A 22,145-nucleotide genomic window follows, 5' to 3' on the forward strand; every position below is an offset into this window, starting at 1 on the left:
TTCTAAGCTCAAATTCACCTTTAAGTTGCAAAACAAAATCATATAATCTACAGATTTCCAGGCAGATCATCAAATTACACATCTGTGGCTTGTTAGCAAACTAACTTATTTCGCATGTAACTGCAGCAGAAGCGTTTGTCAGAATGTAGCTGACATTGAATGTGGTAAAAATGTGGTTAGTTACAGAGGAAACACCTTCAGTTACTGACTCTGATGTAGAGTTGCATGTTTTAGTTAATTTGAAAATGATTCATATACATCTTTATTTCCAATGTGCACAGGTCTGTATCTTGTATCGTTCTGAGTTTGGTGACAACATAATTAAGTGAATGAGTTTTTATGTTATTGGGCTAGTAATAACCCAAAGACTATTGAGTTAAATTGCACCATGGCACTTTGAAAATTTGAATTAATTCTTTGTTATAAAATCTGTAAATAAAATGCTATTATCAGTTAAAATGATCATTAAGCTACTGGACAGAATTCTCCATTTGGAAGACCATTCTCCTGCTGGAGCTGAAATGCACCCGTTTATTGCTCCTGCTGTGAGGAAACGATTCCCAATCCTTCGCCATACAAATTTATGCATGGTGAGGATTGCAAGGGATTCCCTAGGGAATCCTGCAATTGGGCCGCCATTTTTAGTGGGTAGTCCAACAGTGAGGTCCCGCAGATGGCCACACCCTCCTTTGCATCGCAATTCAGCCCTCACCCCTGGATTTTGTAAGTTCCCCCCCCCTCGTCAGTGACCCACCCCGCTCCCACCACAGAGACTCCCTAAATGAAGAGACTGTCCCATAGAGACCCCCTAAATATGTAGATCTGCACACAGACCCCCCCCCCCCCCCCCCCCCCCACCGAAATGAGATCCCTGTCAGGAAGCCCCTCAGAAAAGAGACCCCTGACAGGAAGCGCTATCTGGAAGCTGGAGAGCAGTCCAGATGGAGGCAGTTTTTAAAAAACACTGCTCTAACACTCACCTGGGCAATATACCTGCTGGCTCAGAGAGAGGAAGCAGCATCTGTCAATTCCTGGAAAGGGAAAATCAGTCAGCTGGGTTTAAACCCCCACAGATATCTGATCTGCAAGCCATTCATTCATTTCCCTTTGATATTGATTTTACTCGGCTGTGATTGACAGCTTCTACACACCACAGTTGTCAGCATTGTTCCATTCAGCTTCCTTCATGGTTGAGTAACTCTGAAGTACTCCAACCGGCAATGTTTCTAAACATCAAGCTTTGATTGACAGCTCTTGGACCACTTCAAATCGAATTAAATGTTGTCAATTTCTAGCTGACGACTTCAAAATCACTCAACAGTGTAGGGAGGTGATTGGATTGGTGGGGGTAGGGTGGTCCTCGATGGACTTTGGGTCATCTCCCTTAAAGAGTTACCCCCTTGGCCCACCGTGAGATCCACCGTGCCAGGTACACATTTGTCAGGATGAGTAGAGATTCTCACCCACGTGATTCCCTGGCTTAAGGACTGGAGAATCACGCAGGCCCAGAGATTACAGTCCCAGATCTGTTGTTAGGGTGCAGGGTGCGAGTGCAGGTTGCAAACCTCGATCCTGGCGCCAGTGGGGGGTGGGTGCGGAGCATTGGAAACGTTTTCTTCAATACCGTTGTATTCTCCATCTTAGTAATGCCGCTACGGCGCGAGACAGAGAATTTAGCCCATTGGATGTGGTGCCCAACTGGTTTACTAATTAAGGAAGGAATTCAACTGGCTTTCACACAGTGTGGCTTGTATGTAAGTCAGTCCCTCCCACACTTGATTCTGGCCCTGCCTATACATGATTCCGATCCCACACTAATGTAGTTGACTCTTGATTGCTATCTGAAGATATTAGCAAGGTACATTGTTTTGAATGGTCAGACACAATTGGCAATCACCCCAAATTAATGCAGAACCTTTCACAGTCAAGAAATTCCTTAGATTATGTGATGTTTACAGGAAATCTCCACCACCCAAACTAAGAATGTAAGTATATTCAGAAAGAGAAAATCCAACTAGAGCCAAAAAAGGTCCATTCTTTTTTTTCTTCATCGATCATCCTCACCTGCCAACCTTTTCTTCAGTCCACTGAATCACTTTTTTGAGAAATGCATCCAATTGTATTTTGGATCCATTTATTCTGCCTTTTGGGTGGCAGTCTTTCAAAACATCTGTTACCCAATGGAAAGGTTCCACATGCTTACTCTTAGCTTACCGAAAGTTTAACGCTGTCCCCTGCTCTAGAGCCCTAAATCACGCTGACCAATTTGATCAACTCCTTGCATACTTTGAAAACTTCAAAAAGATCACATTTTCTTTGCTTTTTCAAATACATCTGAAATTTTTTTTGAAATATTGTGGGGTGACAGAGTGGTTAGCACTGCTACCTCACAGCACCAGGGATGCAGGTTCAATTCTGGTCTTGGGTGGCTGTCTGTCGAGTTTTCTCCCTGTATCTGCATGGGTTTCCTCCCATAGTCAAAAGATGTGCAGGTTAGATGGGGTTAGGGGGTTATTGGGATAGGGCGGAAGAGTGGGCCTAGGTATGGCGCTCTTTCAGAGGGTCAGTGCAGTCTCGATGGGCTGAATGACCTCCTTCTGCATTGTAGGGATTCTATGGAAAGTGCATGGCTTTGATACTTTATGTACCAACTAGCAAGCTATTTTGATAAACTCAGTTACAAATAACAAGGGCTGTGATCACTTTGGCAACCTTTACTTTGAAGTAACTGAATGGTGAATGTTTGATGCACATTCAATAGTTTATTATAAGGTTTACCACATTTTTCCAGGAAAATCCATCTTCTGTTCAATTATTTAGCGTTGTTAGTCTTAGATTTATTATTGGACAGTTTTACTTAGATGCAAAAGTGACCATTCAGTGGAGAAGAATTAAACTTGAGATCAGAGCAGGCTAATCGCTCACCTTCACTTGGAACCACTTCTTTTTCCACCTGAATTAGCAACAGAACATTTATGTATTTTCCTGGTGGATCTTTGCGATCCATCCAGAGTTTATGCCATACTATGGCAAAATAGCTCTTGGTGTCTGGCAGCTTAATCTAAGTGTGAAGAATGAACTGTATCAGTGATTATCAACTCCATTTTACAACAGCTGCAGGCTGGGACTCTGGAGGATTTTTCTGGATTCCATAATTTTCTATGATTTATCTAGTGCCAAAGTTCTGATATTAACACCAACTTAAACTGGAGCCAGCATCATATCCTTTAAACAGCAGTTGCCCTGATGCTGACAAAAGGCCTGTTCACTTCTTTATTACACTTTATTGTCGTCTTGAGGATCAATGCAGCTTTATGCCATACTGTTAGGGAAACTGGCTCTAGTGGGAGCTGAAAAGTTACACAAGAGGAGAAGATAAAAAGCGGCAAAGTATGAACATCTCATTTAGTGGCATAATCGTGCAAATGTTCTGCATCTCAGAGGTAACGTAGGCATTTGGTGGTCAACTAAAAGATATACCAGAAAACTAAAACCAGAAATGAGTCTTGAACTAGTTTGTGATGTTAACTAATGCATAACCATCAAATAGTTTGAGAGATTGATTATCATCCAGTTGAAAAACTGGGAGCTGATTTTGGTATGTACTCAGTGCAAAGAGTTATAAACTTGTTAAAGAGGAAGTTTAAAATCTGAAGGAGGAATCCAACCTGTCTCTTATCTGCCCACTTCTGGTTATATCATAGAATTTACAGTGCATAAGGAGGCCATTCGGCCCATCGAGTCTGCACCGGCTCCTGGAAAGAGCACCCTACCCAAGGTTAACACTTCCACCCTATCCCCATAACCCAGTAACCCCACCCAACACTAAGGGCAATTTTGGACACTAAGGGCAATTCATCATGTCCAATCCACCTAACCTGCACATCTTTGGACTGTGGGAGGAAACCGGAGCACCCGGCGGAAACCCACGCACACACGGGGAGGATGTGCAGACTCCGCACAGACAGCGACCCAAGCCGGAATTGAACCTGGGACCCTGGAGCTGTGAAGCGATTGTGCTATCCACAATGCTACCGTGCTGCCCAGGGAAGTTGAATGAGATAAGAGTGTTAGACATTTAGCTGCTGTTGTATAAAGAGTCAAAGGTTCTGCCCCTTTTTACAAACACCTTTATTTCACTTTAACAGACTCTGCACAAAACTCTATCTTCACATCACCTGACACAAAGGCCACCTAAAGCCCCTTTACATATCAGTGTCAATTATTGGATACTCAACATAAATGAGACAACTAATTGGAATGTCTCTTAACCCATTACTTAATAGTCTCCCCTTCCTTAGAGAAAAAAAAATTATTAGGCGAAAACAAAATTACAAGAAACACAAAAACACACACGCAATTTCCCCCTTTCTTTTTTTTTCATTCTTTTTTGAAACAAAAAAAGTCACAGAAATAGGCACCCTTCATTAACAATATTCAAACGTTTCTGTGAACTAGCCCCTCTTTTTGTAAAACAGTCTGACAATTGATAGCTACTGTTGACCCATTAAATTTTTGGTATTTCCTCTCTGTTTAACATCTGCTTCAAACTTGAGATGTCTATCCTTAACCGTTATTCATTGACACTTTTTGTAGAGTGCACATTTTCCCACAGGGATTTATTGTCAATGTGACAGTCAATAGGTATATTACCCAAATCCCCTAATCCCCAAATTTCTGTCAATATCTGAGATGTATAAAAGGCCATATCCACAGCCTCTATAAGGCTTAATGTCTCAGCAGCCAAAGTGCTTTTGACCACTCTCCTTATTTTCTTTGTTTCCCACACAAGAGGACAACATTTACCATTGTTCCCCAAAAGGAAAATTATAAAACCTCATGCGCTTGAAACCCCATCACATAAATTTGCATAGGACACACACTATAAACTATGAGTTTCAAGTGCCTAAGGTCACCTAAAACTGGGAACCTCAAAACACACTCCTGCATTTTTAGTTTGGCCAACCCTTTATTTGCTCTTATTATGTCTTCCACTTTGGGATCATTCAGTTTTGTACTCAACTCTAAGATATTAAAACTCACGTCCGATCTAGTCTGTCTACCTAACCAATTCAGTTGCCCAATTAAACTTTGCAGTTGCTCTTTTTCCATCTTTGAAACCATTGCGTCTTTTTGTGAAACCCCACCACGACTAATTGCTATTGGGCTGATGCTTTCTAAATAAGCTTGCTGACGTAAAGTTACCCCTAACTTAGTCTGTCTGATTTCCAGTCCAATATATTTAAATACACCGGAAGCCTGACTTCCAACCCTGAATTATTTCTTCAAACCAGAAATTACAATAGCTTCGAAATCACTAGTCCCACCCCACAAAAAAAATCATCGCCATGCATCATAAAGATGACAGCAAGATTTCCTTTAAAGTGCCACTAAAACATTGCTTAATCTGCTTTATTGCAGACTGACCTATTTGGGTCATCAGAGCCATCAGAATTGAATGTTTCCCCAGAAACGTTTTTAGAGCTGCTGTCATCTGATTGAATAAGATATCCTGATCCGCAAAGTGAACTCTTGTCAAACCCAGGAGCCTATCCATGTTGCTCACTCTAGCACAGTCAAGTAATTTAAAGGCCAACACAGACTGTGGAAATTCCAGATTGTGATCCTGCAGCCTTTCATATAGTCTGCCAAATTCCATTATATAGTCACCCATGGAGAAATCCTCTATTTTCCAGAACCTATCAAAATCTGACCATGCTTCATACGCACTTAACAAGTCATCCTTTTTATAAATCTTATCCATATAACGTAATAGAGTCTCCAGACCTTCTTCTGAGTCTAACTCTTCCAATTCCAGCTCAGAAAACACTTTGCTTCAGATTTTACTGTCATAAGATAGAGAACGAGCCAAGGCCATACCTTGTTTTCTCTTTCCCAAGGCAGTTACCTTAGTCCACATAACTGCTGCACTTCTCCATTGGTCGTACGATCCCCTTTCAGAAAATAAGGGGGGGTAGTCATATCCGGCCATCTTTATCCTAGGTTCAGCCATATACCTTCTTTTTTTTTTCTTCTCACACACTCCTTGGTTTGGTCTGGAAATGTTGTATCTTTCAGCCCTTCACATTTGCACAGCAACCATCCTCTGCTACCATTTGTTAGACGTTTAGCTGCTGTTGCATAAAGAGTCAAAGGTTCTGCTCCTTTTTTCAAACACCTTTATTTCACTTTAAAAGACTCTGCACAAAACTCTATCTTCACATCACCTGACACAAAGGCCACCTGAAGCCCCTTTACATATCAGTGTCAATTATTGGATACTTAACATAAAGGAGACAACTAATTGGAATGTCTCTTATCCCATTACTTAACAAAGAGGAAGAGACGAGTGATCAATCCACTCTTAGGAAATGTGCTGGTCATTTAAATCTTTTAAGCACGCCTCCATTCTTCCAATGTTTTTGTAATCCATTTTGGCTAGTTTCTGAGCCTTGGAAAATCCCCAAACTGAGCAGAAAATTCGAAAATAAAATGGCAATGAGTGAGATCCATAAGGTAAGTACCTTTACAGTACTGCTTGTGGGCCAGCAGGAGTGTTTTGGCTTGGCCCCGCAAGCTTACCATAAAACTTCCTCCATCATCTCCCCCAAAGTGACATCACATTGACATTGTTCTTTGCAGCGAAGAGTGGGAGTCCAGATGGCTATGCTGCCTGCCAGGTGCCAGGGCTCAGGACATTTGCTCAGGATTGAAGTAAAAATATAGTGGTTGTGGGAGGATCAGTTGAGAAATAGAGAGTGATTAAATCTGGAAAGATGTGGCAAATCAAACAAAAAAGGCAAGGCAGGAGAGAGAGGCATTAATGTGGGAAAAGATAAACAGGCCATGATAGGAATGGGACAGAGAGCACAGAACCTAAGAGTAAATCAGCAGATAAGGCCAAATATTACAAAAATAATAAAAGGACAAAACTAACAGCTTTGCATCCGAATGCATTTAGCATTCTAAATAAAACAGATGCACCGACAACATAAATAGAAATAAGTAAGTATGATCTGATAGTAATTATAGAGACATGGCCGTGGGGTGACATAGATTGGGACCTGAATATTGAAAGGAATGTGACATATAGGAAGGACAGGAAGTTAAGAAAATGTGGAGGGGTGGTATTAGCACTATAGAAAAACAGCTTCTTCCCCGCTGTTATCAGACTCCTAAATAACCCTCTTACGGACTGACCTCATTAACACGACACCTTGTATGCTTCATCCGATGCTGGTGCTTATGTAGTTACATTGTATACCTTGTGTTGCACTATTATGTATTTTCTTTTATTCCCTTTTCTTCCCATGTACTTAATGATCTGTTGAGCTGCTCGCAGAAAAATACTTTTCACTGTACCTTGGTACATGTGACAATAACCAAATCCAGATCCATCCATATCCAGAAAGGGTTGACTTAAGCTCAGGAAACCAGGATGTAGAAACTGTTTGGGTAGAGATGAAAAATGATAACAGCAGGAAATTACTGGTGGGAGTGGCCTACAGTCCCCTAACAGTAGCCATACAGTAGGACAGTGGATGAGGAAGAAATAAAGGGAGCTTGTCAGAAAGGTATGCTGATGATGATGGGGGATCCTAAGTTACATATAGATTGAAAAATTGAGAAATTCATAGAATGTTTTTGGGATAGTTTCTTAGAACAGCATGTTCTGAAACCAATCAGGGAGCAGGCTATACTAGACCTGGTATGCAATGAGACAGGTTAATTCATGACATCATAGTGAATGTACTCTTAGGTAGCAGCAATCATACTATGATTGAATTTGAAATAGTTTGAGGCAGAGAAGGGTGGGTCCAAGCCTCATATTTTAAACTTTAATAAGTGCAATTAGGAGGGCATGAAAGCAGAATGAATTGGCAAATTAGGTTAAGGGATGGGTCATAGAGATGCAGTGGCGAATACTTAAGGGGATATTTCAGAAAACACAGGATAGATGCATTCCTGTACGAAAGAAAAACTCCCAAGCGGAGGACCAACCATCTGTGGTTAACTAAAATAGGTAACGATATCAAACTTAAAGAAAATCATATAATTGTGTAAAGATGGGAGGCAAGCCAGAAGACTGGACAGAATGTAAGAATGACCAAAAGATTAATAAGGAAGGAAAAATTAAGAGTTTGAGAAAAAGCTAGCTAGAAATATAAAGACAAATCGTAAAAGTTTTTATGGATATTTAAAAAAGAAAAGTTAACAAAATATGCATTAATCCTATAGAAGGTGAGGGGGAGACTTAATAATGGAAATTAAGGAGATGACAGATGAATTGAACAGGTATTTTTCATCAGATTTCCTTATCGAGGATACAAGCAACATCCAGGAATAGCTGTAAATCAGAAAATTAAAGGGAGGGAAGAATCCTGGAAAATCACAACCACGTGGCTCAGAGAAAGTTGTTGGAACTGTGTGCTGATAAATCCCTGCACCCACAGGGACATCATCCTAGGGTCTTAAAAGAAGTGGCTCCTGAAATAGTTGACGCATCGGTTTTAATTTTCCAAAATTCCTCAGATTCCATTGGATTGGAAAATAACGGCTGTAGCTCCTTTATTCAAAAAGAGAGGGAGACAGGAAGCAGGCAACTACAAGCCAGCTAGATTAAATCTGCCCGAGTGAAAATGTTAAAAGAGGCTATTATTGAATATGTTATACAAGGCACTTGGAAAAATTCAAGATAATCAGGCAGAGTCAACATGGTTTTGTGAAAGGGAAATCATAGTTAGCCAATTTATTGGAGGTCTTTGAAGAAGTAACATGTACTGTGGATAAATGGGAGTGGATGGATGTAATGTACTGTACTTAGATTTTCAGAAGGCATTTGATAAGGTGCCACATTGCAGAAAAAAAAACACATGGGTGTGGGGGGTAATATATTGGCAATATTGGCATGGATTAAAGATTGGCTTGCTAACAGGAAACAAAGGGTCGGCATAAATGGGTAATGTTCTGTTTGGCAAGGTGCAACGAGTGCTGTGCCACAGGATCTCAAAGACGGTAACTCCAAAGATCGTGGATGCATTGGTAAGCATTTCTTTTAAATCCTTGGATTCTGGAACTCTGCCAAAGGATTGGAAAACTGCCAATGTGGTACCCTTGTTCTAAAACGGAAGGAGGCAAAATGCAGCAAATTACAGGCCTTGTTAGTCTAGCTTCCATTATTGGGAATATATTAAAATTATTAAGGAGAGAATAACGGTTTCTTTTGGAAAGTCATAATCTGATCAAGAGTCAGCATGTTCCACTCTACCTGCTGCCACCCGGTGACCCCCCCCCCCCCCCCCCAGCTTTTTAAAGCTCCAATCAAACCAAACAGAAAAAATGACCCCCCCTCCGCTGACGACTCAATAGTCCTTAAAGAAGTCAAAGAACAGTTTCCACCCCCTATTTATAATTTTTTAAAAATAAATCTGGAGTACCCAATTAATTTTTTCCAATTAAGGGCCAATTTAGTGTGGCCAATCCACCTGCCCTGCACATCTTTGTGTTGTGGCGGCGAAACCCACACAAACACAGGGAGAATGTGCAAACTCCACATGGACAGTGACCCAGAGCCGGGATCGAACCTGGGAGCCCGGCGCCGTGAGGCAGCAGTGCTAACTACTGCACCACCGTGCTGCCCCCCCTATTTATAATATTGATGACAATTACTACATTTGGGGCAGGATTTACCACCCACTCTGCTGAGTGTTTTTCAGCGGGGGCGAGGCGGCCCGACACCTGGGTCTACCGGATTTCCTGTCAACAGCACCCCTCGTCGTTGGGAAACCCGTGGTCCAGCATGAGACTGGAATTTCACATGGGCATGAACAGCCGGTAAATTCCGCCCTAAGTAAATCTTTACTGATATAAGTGAAACGTTCTTAGTGACTAACCAAATGTGTCCTGCAAGAGGGTTAAATATTCAAACCACAGCTATTGGAATTAGGATTCAACACTGTTATCCAAGTTATTCTAAAGTACTCCCTTGGAGAAAGTTCTGATGATCCTTGTTTTAATATTCAGTCTGTTGCCATTGTTGATGTGCAGAGAAAAACCATCTGCGTAAGCACAGGAGAATGAGAGGATTTAGTAGGACTGAGACCTCCCCCCTCCCAGTCCTCACCCTCAATCTGTCTACTGTCATTAATCTTCCACCGGTTTGAGGCGCGTGGCTGGACTCAGGAATTAGAACAAGAACATTGGTTGCATTGAAGCGAGAAACTAACTCTGAAAATGGTTAATCTGTGGCTTGCGTGTTCTGAGGGTGGTGGGGAGAAATGTGTGAGCAATGAGGAACTTCCGATAAAGCAAGGGATTAAATTATCTAAACAAGATGTCAAGCAGAAGGTTTCAATTGGAATACACACACAAAGCCCTTAATGCTTCACACGTTCTGTGAAGTCAAATGCTGCCAAACCAAATTAAGCTACAGAACCCTTAGAAACACAATGATGCCACGCAGTATGACTCTGGACAAAATTATAAGGCCTGAAAAGAAGATAAGAGTACACAATATGCTTTGAATACAAGCGAATGTGAAATGCCAGAGCAAAACTTTGCAATGATGATGGCTCAGTTGGTTGTTCTGAGGGTAGTGTCTTGGTAAAAAATAAAATAAACTACTTGGCCGATCTAGTGTAACCTTACGTAAAAAAAATAATGATTTCTCCATCAGTTTCCAACTTCTTTGCAACGCCAAGTCACTACTTGGTCTCCTCCTGTGATATTGTCCAATAAACACCTCAGCCTGTTGCAGCATCTCTTGCATTTTCTTTAAAACCATTATCTACTTCTAAAATGAGATTTTTCCTAATCTTCCTTTCCGGAGCCTCTCCACAAGCAATTTCTCATCACAATATTTTCAAATCCCCTTACAGTCTCTCGTACAAATTCACTGGCCTGCCTTGAATGTTCCTTCCATATGGACTTCCCCAGATGTCCACCCGCTTGATCTGCCATTTCCACATGGTCTCTCTCTGCTCCCATGGTCCAACTAATGACATCACCATCGCAAACCACTTGCTCACATTACCAAGCACTGATCTCCTATCTTATTTCAACCACTCAGGCTACCTCTTGCCATCTCTGTAGCATCCACTTCCACCCTGCCGGGGCTCATCTATTGCTGAAATGCTCGTCCGTATCCTTGTTGAAGTGCAGTCACCCTTGCAGTGCAATAATACCTGGTTGTGGTGACAGCATATAAAAGTGCTGTCACCTCCAGAAGCAACTATTCATTACAGCGATAAATACACTTCAAAAATTCTTCAATGACTGTAAAACAGTTTGGGATGCTCTGAGGTTATGAAAGGCATTGGGCGGGATTCTCCGCGGTTTTGCATGGCTCTGCCGGCGCAAGGCGCAAACATCAATATTCCGGCAGCGAGGGACCACAACATGGCGTCGGAATTGGCACCGGCCGCAAACCTTGATTTTTCAATTTTGCACAATTCTCCGCCCGATTGCGATTCGTTCTTCTGGCCTTGCAAAGTGGAGAATCCAGCCATTGATCTAGAGCGAAATAAAGGAGAAAATACAGAAGATTCTGGTTGCGATATAAGCAGCCTGGGGGTGGAAATGTTCAATTTTAATAGGAACGAAATTTGAGGGTAGTGTAAGATAGACAGCTGATTTTAAATCACCCTGTTACCGTGCTACTAATCATGACCAGTTTCATCCTAACTTTGTACAAAGCTTGTACAAATTGCAATTTGTTAGTTTAAAGCTAGTGTCTCATTAAAACAGCAAATAAAGGAATTCCATCAGGGAATGCTGAGTACTGATCCATTAATAACACCAGGGGCAGGGTTCTCCATTCTCCCAGCCACATGTTTCTCGGTGGTGCGCCGTTCTATGGCGCTGGGATTCCCTACTGTCACCACTTGTTAATGGGGGCCTGAATTCCCTGACTGTTGGGAATTTCTGTTCCCGTCGATGAGTGTCCCAGTGGTGTGGGGTGTCTTTAATGGGAAATCCCATTGATAAGTGACGGGAGTAGAGAATCCTGCCATCAGTGAATGACACGCCACAGCCGGGGGACCAGAGAATCCCTCCCGCTGATAGCACCCCACATCGCTGGGGTGTGCTTCCGGTGGGAACAGAGAATCCCAATGTTCAGAGAATTCGGCACAAGAGCAATTTTTGCTTCTGAATGTACGTCAGTTATGTATTTTAGCCCAGAGAGGTCATGGGCGGAATTCTCCGACCCCCGTGCGAATCACGCCACGCGGCCCTGATGTCGGGATGCAATTCTCTGCAGTGCGGACAATCGGTGCCATTGGCACCGGCGTGGTCGGCGCGGCGCCGGTCACGGCTGAGCGGCCGTCATCAAAAAGCCGAGTCCCGCCGGCGCCGTTCTAACATCCTCTGAGCTGGCGGGAACTCGGCGTTGAAGGGGCCAGGGGCGGCCTGTGAGGGGGGTCCTCCATAGTGGCCTGGCCCGCGATCGGGGTCCACCGATCGGCGGGCCAGCCTCTCTGCCCACCCCGGCCTCCTTTCCTCCATGCCAGCTCCTGTAGCCCTGTGCCATTTGGCATCAGGGCCGGCGCAGGGAAAAAGGCCACTGCGCATACGCTAGTTGGCGCCGGCCCAACTGCGCATGCGCGGACCCTGTGGCGCCGGGTTCAGGCGGGGATCGGCAGCTGGAGCGGCGAAGGCCACTCCAGCGTGGTCCTAGCCCTCTGTGGGCTGCAGAATGGGGTCCCGGAATGGGCGTCGACGCCAGAGTAAAACACTCCAGTTTTTATTTCGGCGTCGGCACTTAGCCGCCCACTGGGAGAATCCTGCCCCATATTTGTGGAGTTGAGTGAAAAGAAAGGTTAAAAGGTGATTTAAAAAGGCAACCAAAGGGAGGGAAAGAAGGAGAGTTGTAGCAAGATAAGGAAAACCATGAAAGAGGCAAGATAAGGTAATGAGGAGCTGCAAGTTTTCAATGAAAGCTTAGACAGGAAAGGCACAGGTGAGATGAGGAAATAAGGGAAGAAGACCAATAAATGAGCCACTATTTACAATGGAGAATTTAACCTTTAGATTTATTTGTACACACTGCGGGTTGATGAGGGAAAATAGATTTACAGGAGGAATCTGAGGTTTGCAGCATCGGATAAAGACACCTGCACAAAAATAGGGCCGGAATGTTCTTGACAAGCAAAATATTATAAAAATAAGTGTCCAAGGGCACTGTTGACCGAGCAGTTGGAGAAACATTCATTTAGTGATTGTCAAGCAGATTAAGGGCAGAGTAAATAGAGAAACTTTCATTAAGTCAGCACCAAGTCTAATATTTACAGTTCGTTTTCACCATTAGTGAAGATTTATTGAGTTCTTACTATTAGTGTTGAACATACACTGTTCCCAAGCTCCCAGTCACAAAATGTCAAGAGCTGAAATTCAGTAATGGTATCTGCAAACATTCCCGGAGTGATGCATTCTTGAAATAACCTTTGTGCATTTCTGGAATTGTTGAGTTAGGTGCTTTTCCCTTTGCCCGGTAGATAATTGTATAAAAATAACCTGGAATGGTACAAGAACACAAACTGTCTGATAAAACCTATCAGAAAGTATGTGGAGAGCTATTGAAAACAATGTTATCTTGCATGAGAACATGAATTGTGTCCGATAGTGATAGCCGTCTTGGTCTTTTTTTAATCTCCTTCAATGAAATGCGATTGGACCAGAGGAGAAATTCAGAATGCCAATACCAAATCTGAATTTGGAATGCTTAGGCTCTGTCAAATAATTGAGGAGGAGCTAAGTGAACAGTGCCCCAAAGAGACACAGCACTGCATAGTGTTGCTTAACAAAAGGAGAATTGCAGTAGAACTTAGCAACATAGAATAAAGCAGAAACCTTTTTTCCATGGGGTATAGGTAAAGAATTGACACTCTGACTCATCAGTGAGGTTTATTTCCTCTAGATGTTGTTTTTAAAAAAAATTAACTGCAGCAAGATTTCTTCTGCTTGCTATTTCAAGCAAATTCAGAAAGACATTAAAGAATTTCATTTTTAAATGCTAAGCCAGAGGAAAGCTTTGCTTATGATGCCATTACAGTGAATAGAAGATCTCATCCCCACAAGTGTACACAAGTGCCTGAAGTATTTGCGTAGTATACCAGTGAAAGCACTGGAATGCTTGGGCCTTGGAAACATGAACATGCCGGCTGTGTACAGTGGAAATATATACCTATAAACTGTGATCCTTGGTTCTCAGTTAAGATCCTTGCTCACAGTTAGGAGTGGACAGCAATCGGGGAGCACCCATAGCCCCAGTTCTTCAATGTGCTCTTGCTGTCACTGGAACAAGGTGTTCGCAAAATACTCTCCAACATAGCAGAGCAGGGGCACTTCTAAACCAAGTAATTCCTTTGTTTATCTGGAGGGTCTGAAATAATTGTTTACATCTTGTGAAGGTATTGAACAGAAATTTTTATCAATGTCTGATTTGGGTTCTTATGGGTCATCTTGAATTCTTGTTCATAGGTAGCTATTAAATCTGTCCGAAAGGATAAGGTTCAAGAGGAACTGGATCGGATCCACATCCAGCGAGAAATGGAGATCATGGCATCTCTTAACCACCCGAATATCATACGCATTTATGAAGGTGAGTATCATTATTACTTTAGGAGGTGATGAAAATGTGCTCAAGAGGCAAAATATTTAACACATTCAGGTATTATTCAAGCCATAGTCTGTCATATTGCCAGTCAAGTAAAATCAGAAAACGATGATTATTCCCAGAGTGCAGACATCTGTCAGTGATCCTGAGAGAAATAACAGTGCAGATTTTAACTTTTGGCTTGAGTGGAAAACCGATGATAGCAGATGGGCTATTTATCCCAGAATGGAAAATGAGGGAGAGTGAATGAAGATCAGTCAGTCTGCTACTGCCCATCTTCCACACCCATCAACATTTAAAATCAGCCCCAAGTGCTAGAATCAGCACATGTCTGGAAGACTTGAGAGATAGTACTATCAATGTGTGGGTTGGGCTACAACATTACTGTCCACAGTGAACATTGCCCTCTAGCTATGTGTTAGCGAGGCACAATATTTATACTTGTAGAGGGACTATATTACTCTGTTACTATGGGATGGAGAGATACAGGGCGTGATTCAGTGGACAAAAGTTTAAGTCAGCGCCGAGAATCACCCCACTGTTCAACGACACTTTGCCGCATTATTTTGGCCTCGAGGAGTTTGTCCCCACCGAGGTCACATTTCGAGAGATTTCCTGTTGGCGAGCTGATCTCACCAGCAGGAACGTCTGTTCGTAGATCGGAGCACCATTGTGAGCAGCAGACGCGATCCATCCTCCTCCTTTCCCCTCCAAACCTTGTCAAAGCCCCTGGGGATTCCCTCCCATCTCCCCCCCCCCCCCCCCCCCCAACCACCACCACCACCCCCACCAAGGCCCAACCCCTGGATGTGCCAACCTGGCAATCTGGCAGTGCCACCTTGAAGGGGCCAAGCTGGCAGTGCCACAGTGCCAGGGGGATCTGCCCTGTCCCTGACCACCTGGGGTCTCTAATACCCTATGAGACCCCCCCCCCCCAAGATGCCGTTACGCCTGGTTCACGTTTGTGTGAACCAGAACTAAACAGCACCCTGGTGAGGTCTCATAGGCGCAGTCGCTGAGTCCCTGGAGCCGGGTGAATCCAGCATCCGGGTAGTTAAATACCCCAAAACGGCTCATTTAAATATGCAGAACTGGTTCTCGCCCAGTGACGGTGAGATCCAGATCGTGCCAGGTGGAGCGAGTCAGATGACTCGCGATCAGCCTGGTGCAGAGCCTGATTTGGGGCTCCCTTCGGATTCACCCGGTGCGGACACAACGCAATCGCTGAATCGCACCCACATTGTTAATGTCTTCAGTAGGGGTAGAGAAATCGAGGGCACGATTTACTGGACGCATCCCACCAGGATCGGGAGGGGACGCAGCCAGTAGAACCGCGAGAGGCCTCTTCCAGGATTCCCAATGGTCGTTACGTTCCGTGAGATCTAATGAGATCTTGTGAGTGTTTGTGACCTGGATCCCACCCACAATAGGTAGGATCCAGACATGAAGAGTTAAGTGAGCTCTGCGTATGCCGTATCAAACCGGCTCCTGGGATCTACCGGCTTCGCTGAGGAGACCCCAACCGGGTTCCATTTAGCATTGGCAAAACAGCACTTGGGGGTGTCCCCCAGACCGAGACAATCGGAGGCCACTGGGTGGTTGGTATCTGGGCAGGGTGACCACAGTACTGCTGATGCCACCTGGGCACCCTGGCACTGCCAGCCTCGCATTTCCAGGGTGCCCAGGTGACATTGCCAGCCTTGCAGTACCAAGATGACATTTTACCTGTGCCGAGGATTGGGCCCGGGAGTGCCCTGCCCATATGAGGAGGGGTATGGGGTGCTCGAGGACCCCCCAACTAGTGAATTGGGGAGTCGGGGGATTGAGAGATTGGGGTGCCATTTAATAATGAATAAAAACTGAAATGAAATGAAAATCGCTTATTGTCAAAGTAGACTTCAGTTAAGTTACTGTGAAAAGCCCCTAGTCGCCACATTCCGGTGCCTGTTTGGAGAGGCTGGTATGGGAATTGAACCTGTGCTGCTGGCCTGCCTTGGTCTGCTTTAAAAGCCAGCGATTTAGCCCTGTGCTAAAGCAGCACCGATCTCTCCCTGCACTGACAAGCGGAGTTCTTCAGTGTAGGAAATACAACTTGAGTGCAGCTTCCGTGGGGGCGTTCCCCCCCCTGAGGGCCAATAAACCCCCCAGAATGCTGTTAGATAACGGCGTTGTTCCCAGGAGGAGCTACAAGCCCCGAGAATGGCACCGCTAATCCCACCCAGAATGGACTTTGCCCAGATTCTATTCTTTGATGTGGAGGGATACTGTAAAATCCCAGCCGTGAAAATGACCTTGGAGTTCCGATTTCTGATCTGGTACGTAGGGCGCGATTCTCTCACCCTGGGGCTGGGCCGGAGAATTGCCGGGTCCAGCGCGAATCGCGCCCTGATGCTAGTCCGCCGATTCTCCGGAAAACGGAGAACTGGCAGCATTGGCGCCGGTGCGGTCGGCATGGTGCCGGTCGGGGGCCGCTCTACGCTCCCACTCCCCCCCCCCCAACCCTCCCTCCCCCAACCCCCCGGGGCTTCTCGGTCTGGGATGGGCCGAGCAGCCATGCTAAAAAAGCCAAGTTCCACTGGTGCCGTCCACACCTGCTCTTAGCCGGTGGGACTTTTGCCGTGGATGCATCTGGGGGCGGCCTGGTGGGTGGGGAGGGGGGTCCGACCCGGGGGGGGGGGTGTGTCCGACCCGGGGGTGGGGGGGTCCTCCGCTGTGGCCAGGCCTACAATCGGGGCCAACCAATCGGCAGGCCAGCCTCTCGGGCTGGGGGTCTCTTTTGTTCTGCGCCGGCCCCTGCAGCTCAACGCCATGTTGCATCGGGGCCGGCACGGAGAAGGGAGCCACTGCGCATCCGTGAAAATCGCGCCGGTCCCACTGCGCATGCGCGTGTTGCCGCAGGCCCTTGACACCTATCTGACACCGGGGATCAGCAGCTGGAGTGGCGTGGGTCGATCCAGTGCCATGCTGGCCCCCTGTAGGGGTCAGAATTGCTGCTCCTGAGGCCATGTTGACGCCATCGAGAAACGCGACGGTGTTTACGACGGCATCAACACTTAGCCTCAGGATCAGAGAATCCTGCCCTTGATTTTTCCTTGCATGATCAGTGATATTAGATGATAAGACAATATGTTCCAGATTCAGTGATCACCTGTGCTTTTTTTGCAGTTTTTGAAAATAAGGACAAGATTGTCATTGTAATGGACTACTGCAGTAATGGTGAACTATATGATTATGTAAATGAGCGTCACAGACTTTCCGAGAATGAAGCACGCAAAGCTTTCAGGCAAATCGTCTCAGCAATTCACTACTGTCATAAGGTAAAAAAAAACTTCCACCATATTCTTGGCAGGAACTTTCTGACTGGTGCCCACAAATTACACTTTCCAATGGTACCATATTAATAAATCCTTACACAGTAGTATACTTCTGCCCAGAAGGATTGATGAGAGCGGAGGTGATGGGGGGGGGGGGGGGGGGGGGGGGGGGGGGGGGAGTGATGCGAATTAATTATAAATTCTAAATTGCTACACGATTACTCAGTCGCAATAGAGAAGTTCCATTTTGTCTGTTCCCTCCCCTCTCTTGCCACCAAAACAGAGGCATTTACACAGTACACCACATAATAATTCTCCACCCATATAAACACACCTTGGTCTTTATGTACAGCTATAAATATAGACACTGTGATCAGGGCAACAATTAGCCCACCCACAGCAAATTCTGCAGTCATCATAACAAGCAATGGGCGCAGCCTTAATGACGACGATGTAATTACACCCAAAGCAATACCTACAATGATAAAATACTCCAGCGGCAATGTGTGCAACCATAAGCAGCACACAGCAATACCGATAACCATAAAAACGCACATACACACGCTTAATAATCTTTATTAGTGTCACAAGTAGACTTACATTAACACTGCAATGAAGTTACTGTGAAAATCCCCCAGTCGCCACACCCCGGCGCCTGTTCGGTTGCCGAGGGAGAATTCAGAATGTCCAATTCACCTAACAAGCATGTCTTTTGGGATTTGTGGGAGGAAACCGGAGCACCCGGAGGAAACCCACGCAGACACGGAGAGAACGTGCCAGTGTCCGCACAGACAGTGACCCAAGTCGGGAATCGAACCCGGTCACTGAGGCTGTGAAGCAGCAGTGAACTCACTGATAGCGATAAGTATGATTTAAAATTATTAACGCAGTGGCACAGTGGTTTGCACTGTTGCCTCGCAGTGCCAAGGACCCGGGTTCAATTCCAGCCTTGGGTGACTGTAGGTGTGGAAACTTTCTCCCTGTGTTTGCATGGGTTTCCTCCCACAGTCCAAAGGTGTGCAGATTAGGTGGATTCTCCATGATATAATTACCCCTTAGTGTTCAGGGACGTGAAGTTTAGGTGGGGTTACAGGGATAGGGCGGGGGAGAGGGCCTAGGTAGGGTGCTCTTTCAGAGGGTTGGTGCAGACTCGATGGGATGAATGGCCGCCTCCTGTAGTGAATCTAATCCATTTGACCATCCCTTAAGGAATAATTTCAGAAATTTTACTAAATTGTATTGCTGATTTTGAGCAATTTCCATGAAGGGTTGAGCCCAGCACTTCTGGATTGTGGGTATTCTGACACATTCTGTGCGGGATTTTCCAGTTGCACCCACCCTGAGACCGGAAATTCCCACCCGAGGTCAACAGAGCTTTAAACGTCCTTCAAATTGTCCATTCCACCTGCAACGATTCCCACGGCGGGCGGCACCGAAAAGTCTACCGCTATCTGCTTCCTTACATTCTCAAAGTAGATTTATTTTTGTGTTAAAAAAAGAACGGTGCAGCAATCCTGAACAGGGACTGATCCCAGGGAGAGGATCAAACAATCCTGGAGGCAACAGGTAAGCTTGTTAGCTTGGGAGGAAGCACTCTGAAGTCTGACCCACAAGTAGTGTTGGAAACCCGCGTACCTATTCCATGCAGCAGTTTCTGTTTCCTTGCAACCGCTGGGCTTCCTGAGGCCCCGGAAACCCAGTCTGCCATGGGTAAACCTAGAAGGAAGATAGAATTTAAGGCATGCAGCTTTATTTTAATATTTACATTATGAACCTGCCTCCTGGGAGTGGGTTCGTTGTCCAGCCCTGTTCCTGTCTCTGCTAAAATTGGAAGGGACAGCTCCAAGGGGGACTGGGTTTAGCTTTGAGATTTTTTTTAAAAGTTTTTACATCTAACCAAACCAAATTGATTCAATCCATTGACCCTGGTATTTGTCTTTTCCCACACAGAAAGGAATTGTGCACCGTGACTTGAAACTAGAGAACATTCTCCTGGATGAAAACTTTAATGTAAAGGTTGGTTGTTTTTTAATATCACTTTTGCCCTTTTTGGGTTGTTGAATGAATCTCTTCAAAACACATTTTTTTCCTTCAATGACTCGCCAGCATTTGTTACAGAAAACTGTTGGTTTTACCCTGAAGTGTGAAGTAGACTATTAATTCAGAGATGAAGGCGCCTATCACTCTGTGCAAATCCCTTATTTTGTTTCACGATCTCAAGAGACCAGTAACTTTTTTTTTTAAATTGACAGAATTCAAATTCCAATTATTTACTAAAAGAATGGAGCTACAAGATTCCGTAGTTTGAATATTTTTTACTACGACACAAGAGTCAAACAAAGCAAGCACTAAATACTAGCTTCGATACCCCAGCATCCAGAACGTGAATGTAAATACGAATTAACAGGCAAATTGTGGTTGATTATAAACTATAAATTGCACATTAAATGGTAGATGCAACCAGGACAGTTATGAATTGACTCAGCAGTTTACTCATATTTTGGGGATCACACTCAGTCACAAAGGGTGGGATCCGGCCCTTCCCACTGATGGGATCTTTAGGTCCTGCCGAAGTCAGCACCCGGCATGGGCTCACCATTGGAGGGAGTGGGAGAGCCATGAAAAACACCATTGAATTTAGTGGGACCAGACTCTCCCACTAGCAGCCAATGGCAAGCCGCCTCCGCTGCAGGAAAACCCACCATGTAGGTAAGGGGGGGGGGTGGCCAAAGTCTTTCAAATCTCTCTTCCTCGTGAGGAATCTTAGCTCCGCTCCTCTCTATTAACCGACAGCAGCACACAACCAACTCAGGTTCTGTGGGCATGTTGTCTTCTATCACATATGGCACCAAGTCTGCAGAAACTGTTCAACTCGCTCTGGCTGGGGTAGATCAACTCATGTGATCTTCAAATGACAGAAACAGACTCAGCTTAGCTTCTGGAACTGGGCAATCTTCTTCAGTCTTCAGCTTGATGGACTGCACCAGCGGACTCAACAACTGCTACTGCTCAGCTTGGACCGATCTGTAATCGTTTATATCTTTCAACTAGGTTCAGTTAGCCACTCAGTTTATTTCTTGTTTCTGTAGAATCAGAGAGGGCCAGTTTCATTTCTATGTTTACCGTTTCTGTTTCTCTTTCTATTTCTCATTTTAGTTCGGATTCTGTTTTAATTAGGGGTTACCTAAAGAAAATACAGATTTAATTTGAAAGCACAGATTTCCTCATATATCCATTGGATAAAAATAAAGTTTTATTGTAGTGAAGGTTAGGGTTAACTCTGAAATACAACAAGTTCTTACATCATAAACATTTTAACGTATTATTACATATTGTATGGGTAACCTTTTCATATTTTGCAATTACACCTATTGGGCAGAATTTTACACAAGCCCCTCTACCCCACCCCTGGGTTTTCAGGCAGGGAGAAACCCGTAAAATGTCTCCTCAGATGGCCTTCTCACCAGGTTGCTGCCTGTCTCTACCTCTCCACAATTATACGGTGGTACAGACAGCCTGGGCCGGTCCACTCATCCTTGCCCCAGTTGAGACCATGAGGTGGCCAAAGAATAAACACCTGTTCCTGGACTGCCGGGACTGAGACTTAGCATTCCCAGCCGTGTCCACTGCAGCTGATATAACTGGTATTGGACAGCTGACGGCCAATCAGATTGGCCAGCAGCTCTCTGAAGCGGGACTTCCACTCGAGTGAGGTGCAAGTCAGTTAACACTCCTCAAACCAATAAATAGCTTTTGGGATGGTATGATTGGAAGGGATGTATTCCCCACCCACGTGAGCAGGAAATCACGCCATCCAAAAAATCCTGCCCATGAACACGTGCATGCAATTGAAGTCTTACATTGCCTTTGTAAATACCCCTTTCCATGAGATCAATTCAATGCTAAATAAGGACAAAGCCACAAGAGGATTAGAGCTGTAAAATTACTGTGATATCACACAGCCATAAAAGATCTATTGGTTTAAATACACAGTCAAGTAAATGTTTCCCTTTAGTACAGTCACTGCATCTGGCAAATATAGTTTATACTTCCACTATTAAATAGTGAGAGTCTGTGGAGCTAATTCCTATCTAAATGTTCCCAAACTTTTATAGTTTCAGCAGCAAAGAATTGGATGGCTTTGGCTTCTTTCATAGTTATTTTTGGTGTCTAGTTATTTATCTAACCACATTGAATCTGTCCACTGACAACAATTA

The 22,145-nt window shown here is 44.5% G+C and overlaps 1 protein-coding gene across 1 annotated transcript in view; it reads left to right on the forward strand.

The window, feature by feature from the left end:
* The window catches only part of LOC119973908 (NUAK family SNF1-like kinase 1), a 43,111-nt gene that overhangs the window by 13,194 nt on the left and 7,772 nt on the right, over positions 1-22,145 (forward strand). Inside the window, exons 2-4 of the mRNA XM_038812515.1 lie at positions 14,479-14,599; positions 17,780-17,931; positions 19,879-19,944. Coding sequence (XP_038668443.1) covers positions 14,479-14,599; positions 17,780-17,931; positions 19,879-19,944 — 339 coding nt within the window. The remainder of the gene's footprint in view (positions 1-14,478; positions 14,600-17,779; positions 17,932-19,878; positions 19,945-22,145) is intronic.

This window comes from Scyliorhinus canicula, chromosome 11, assembly GCF_902713615.1.
Source record: "Scyliorhinus canicula chromosome 11, sScyCan1.1, whole genome shotgun sequence".
NCBI lineage: Eukaryota > Metazoa > Chordata > Chondrichthyes > Carcharhiniformes > Scyliorhinidae > Scyliorhinus > Scyliorhinus canicula.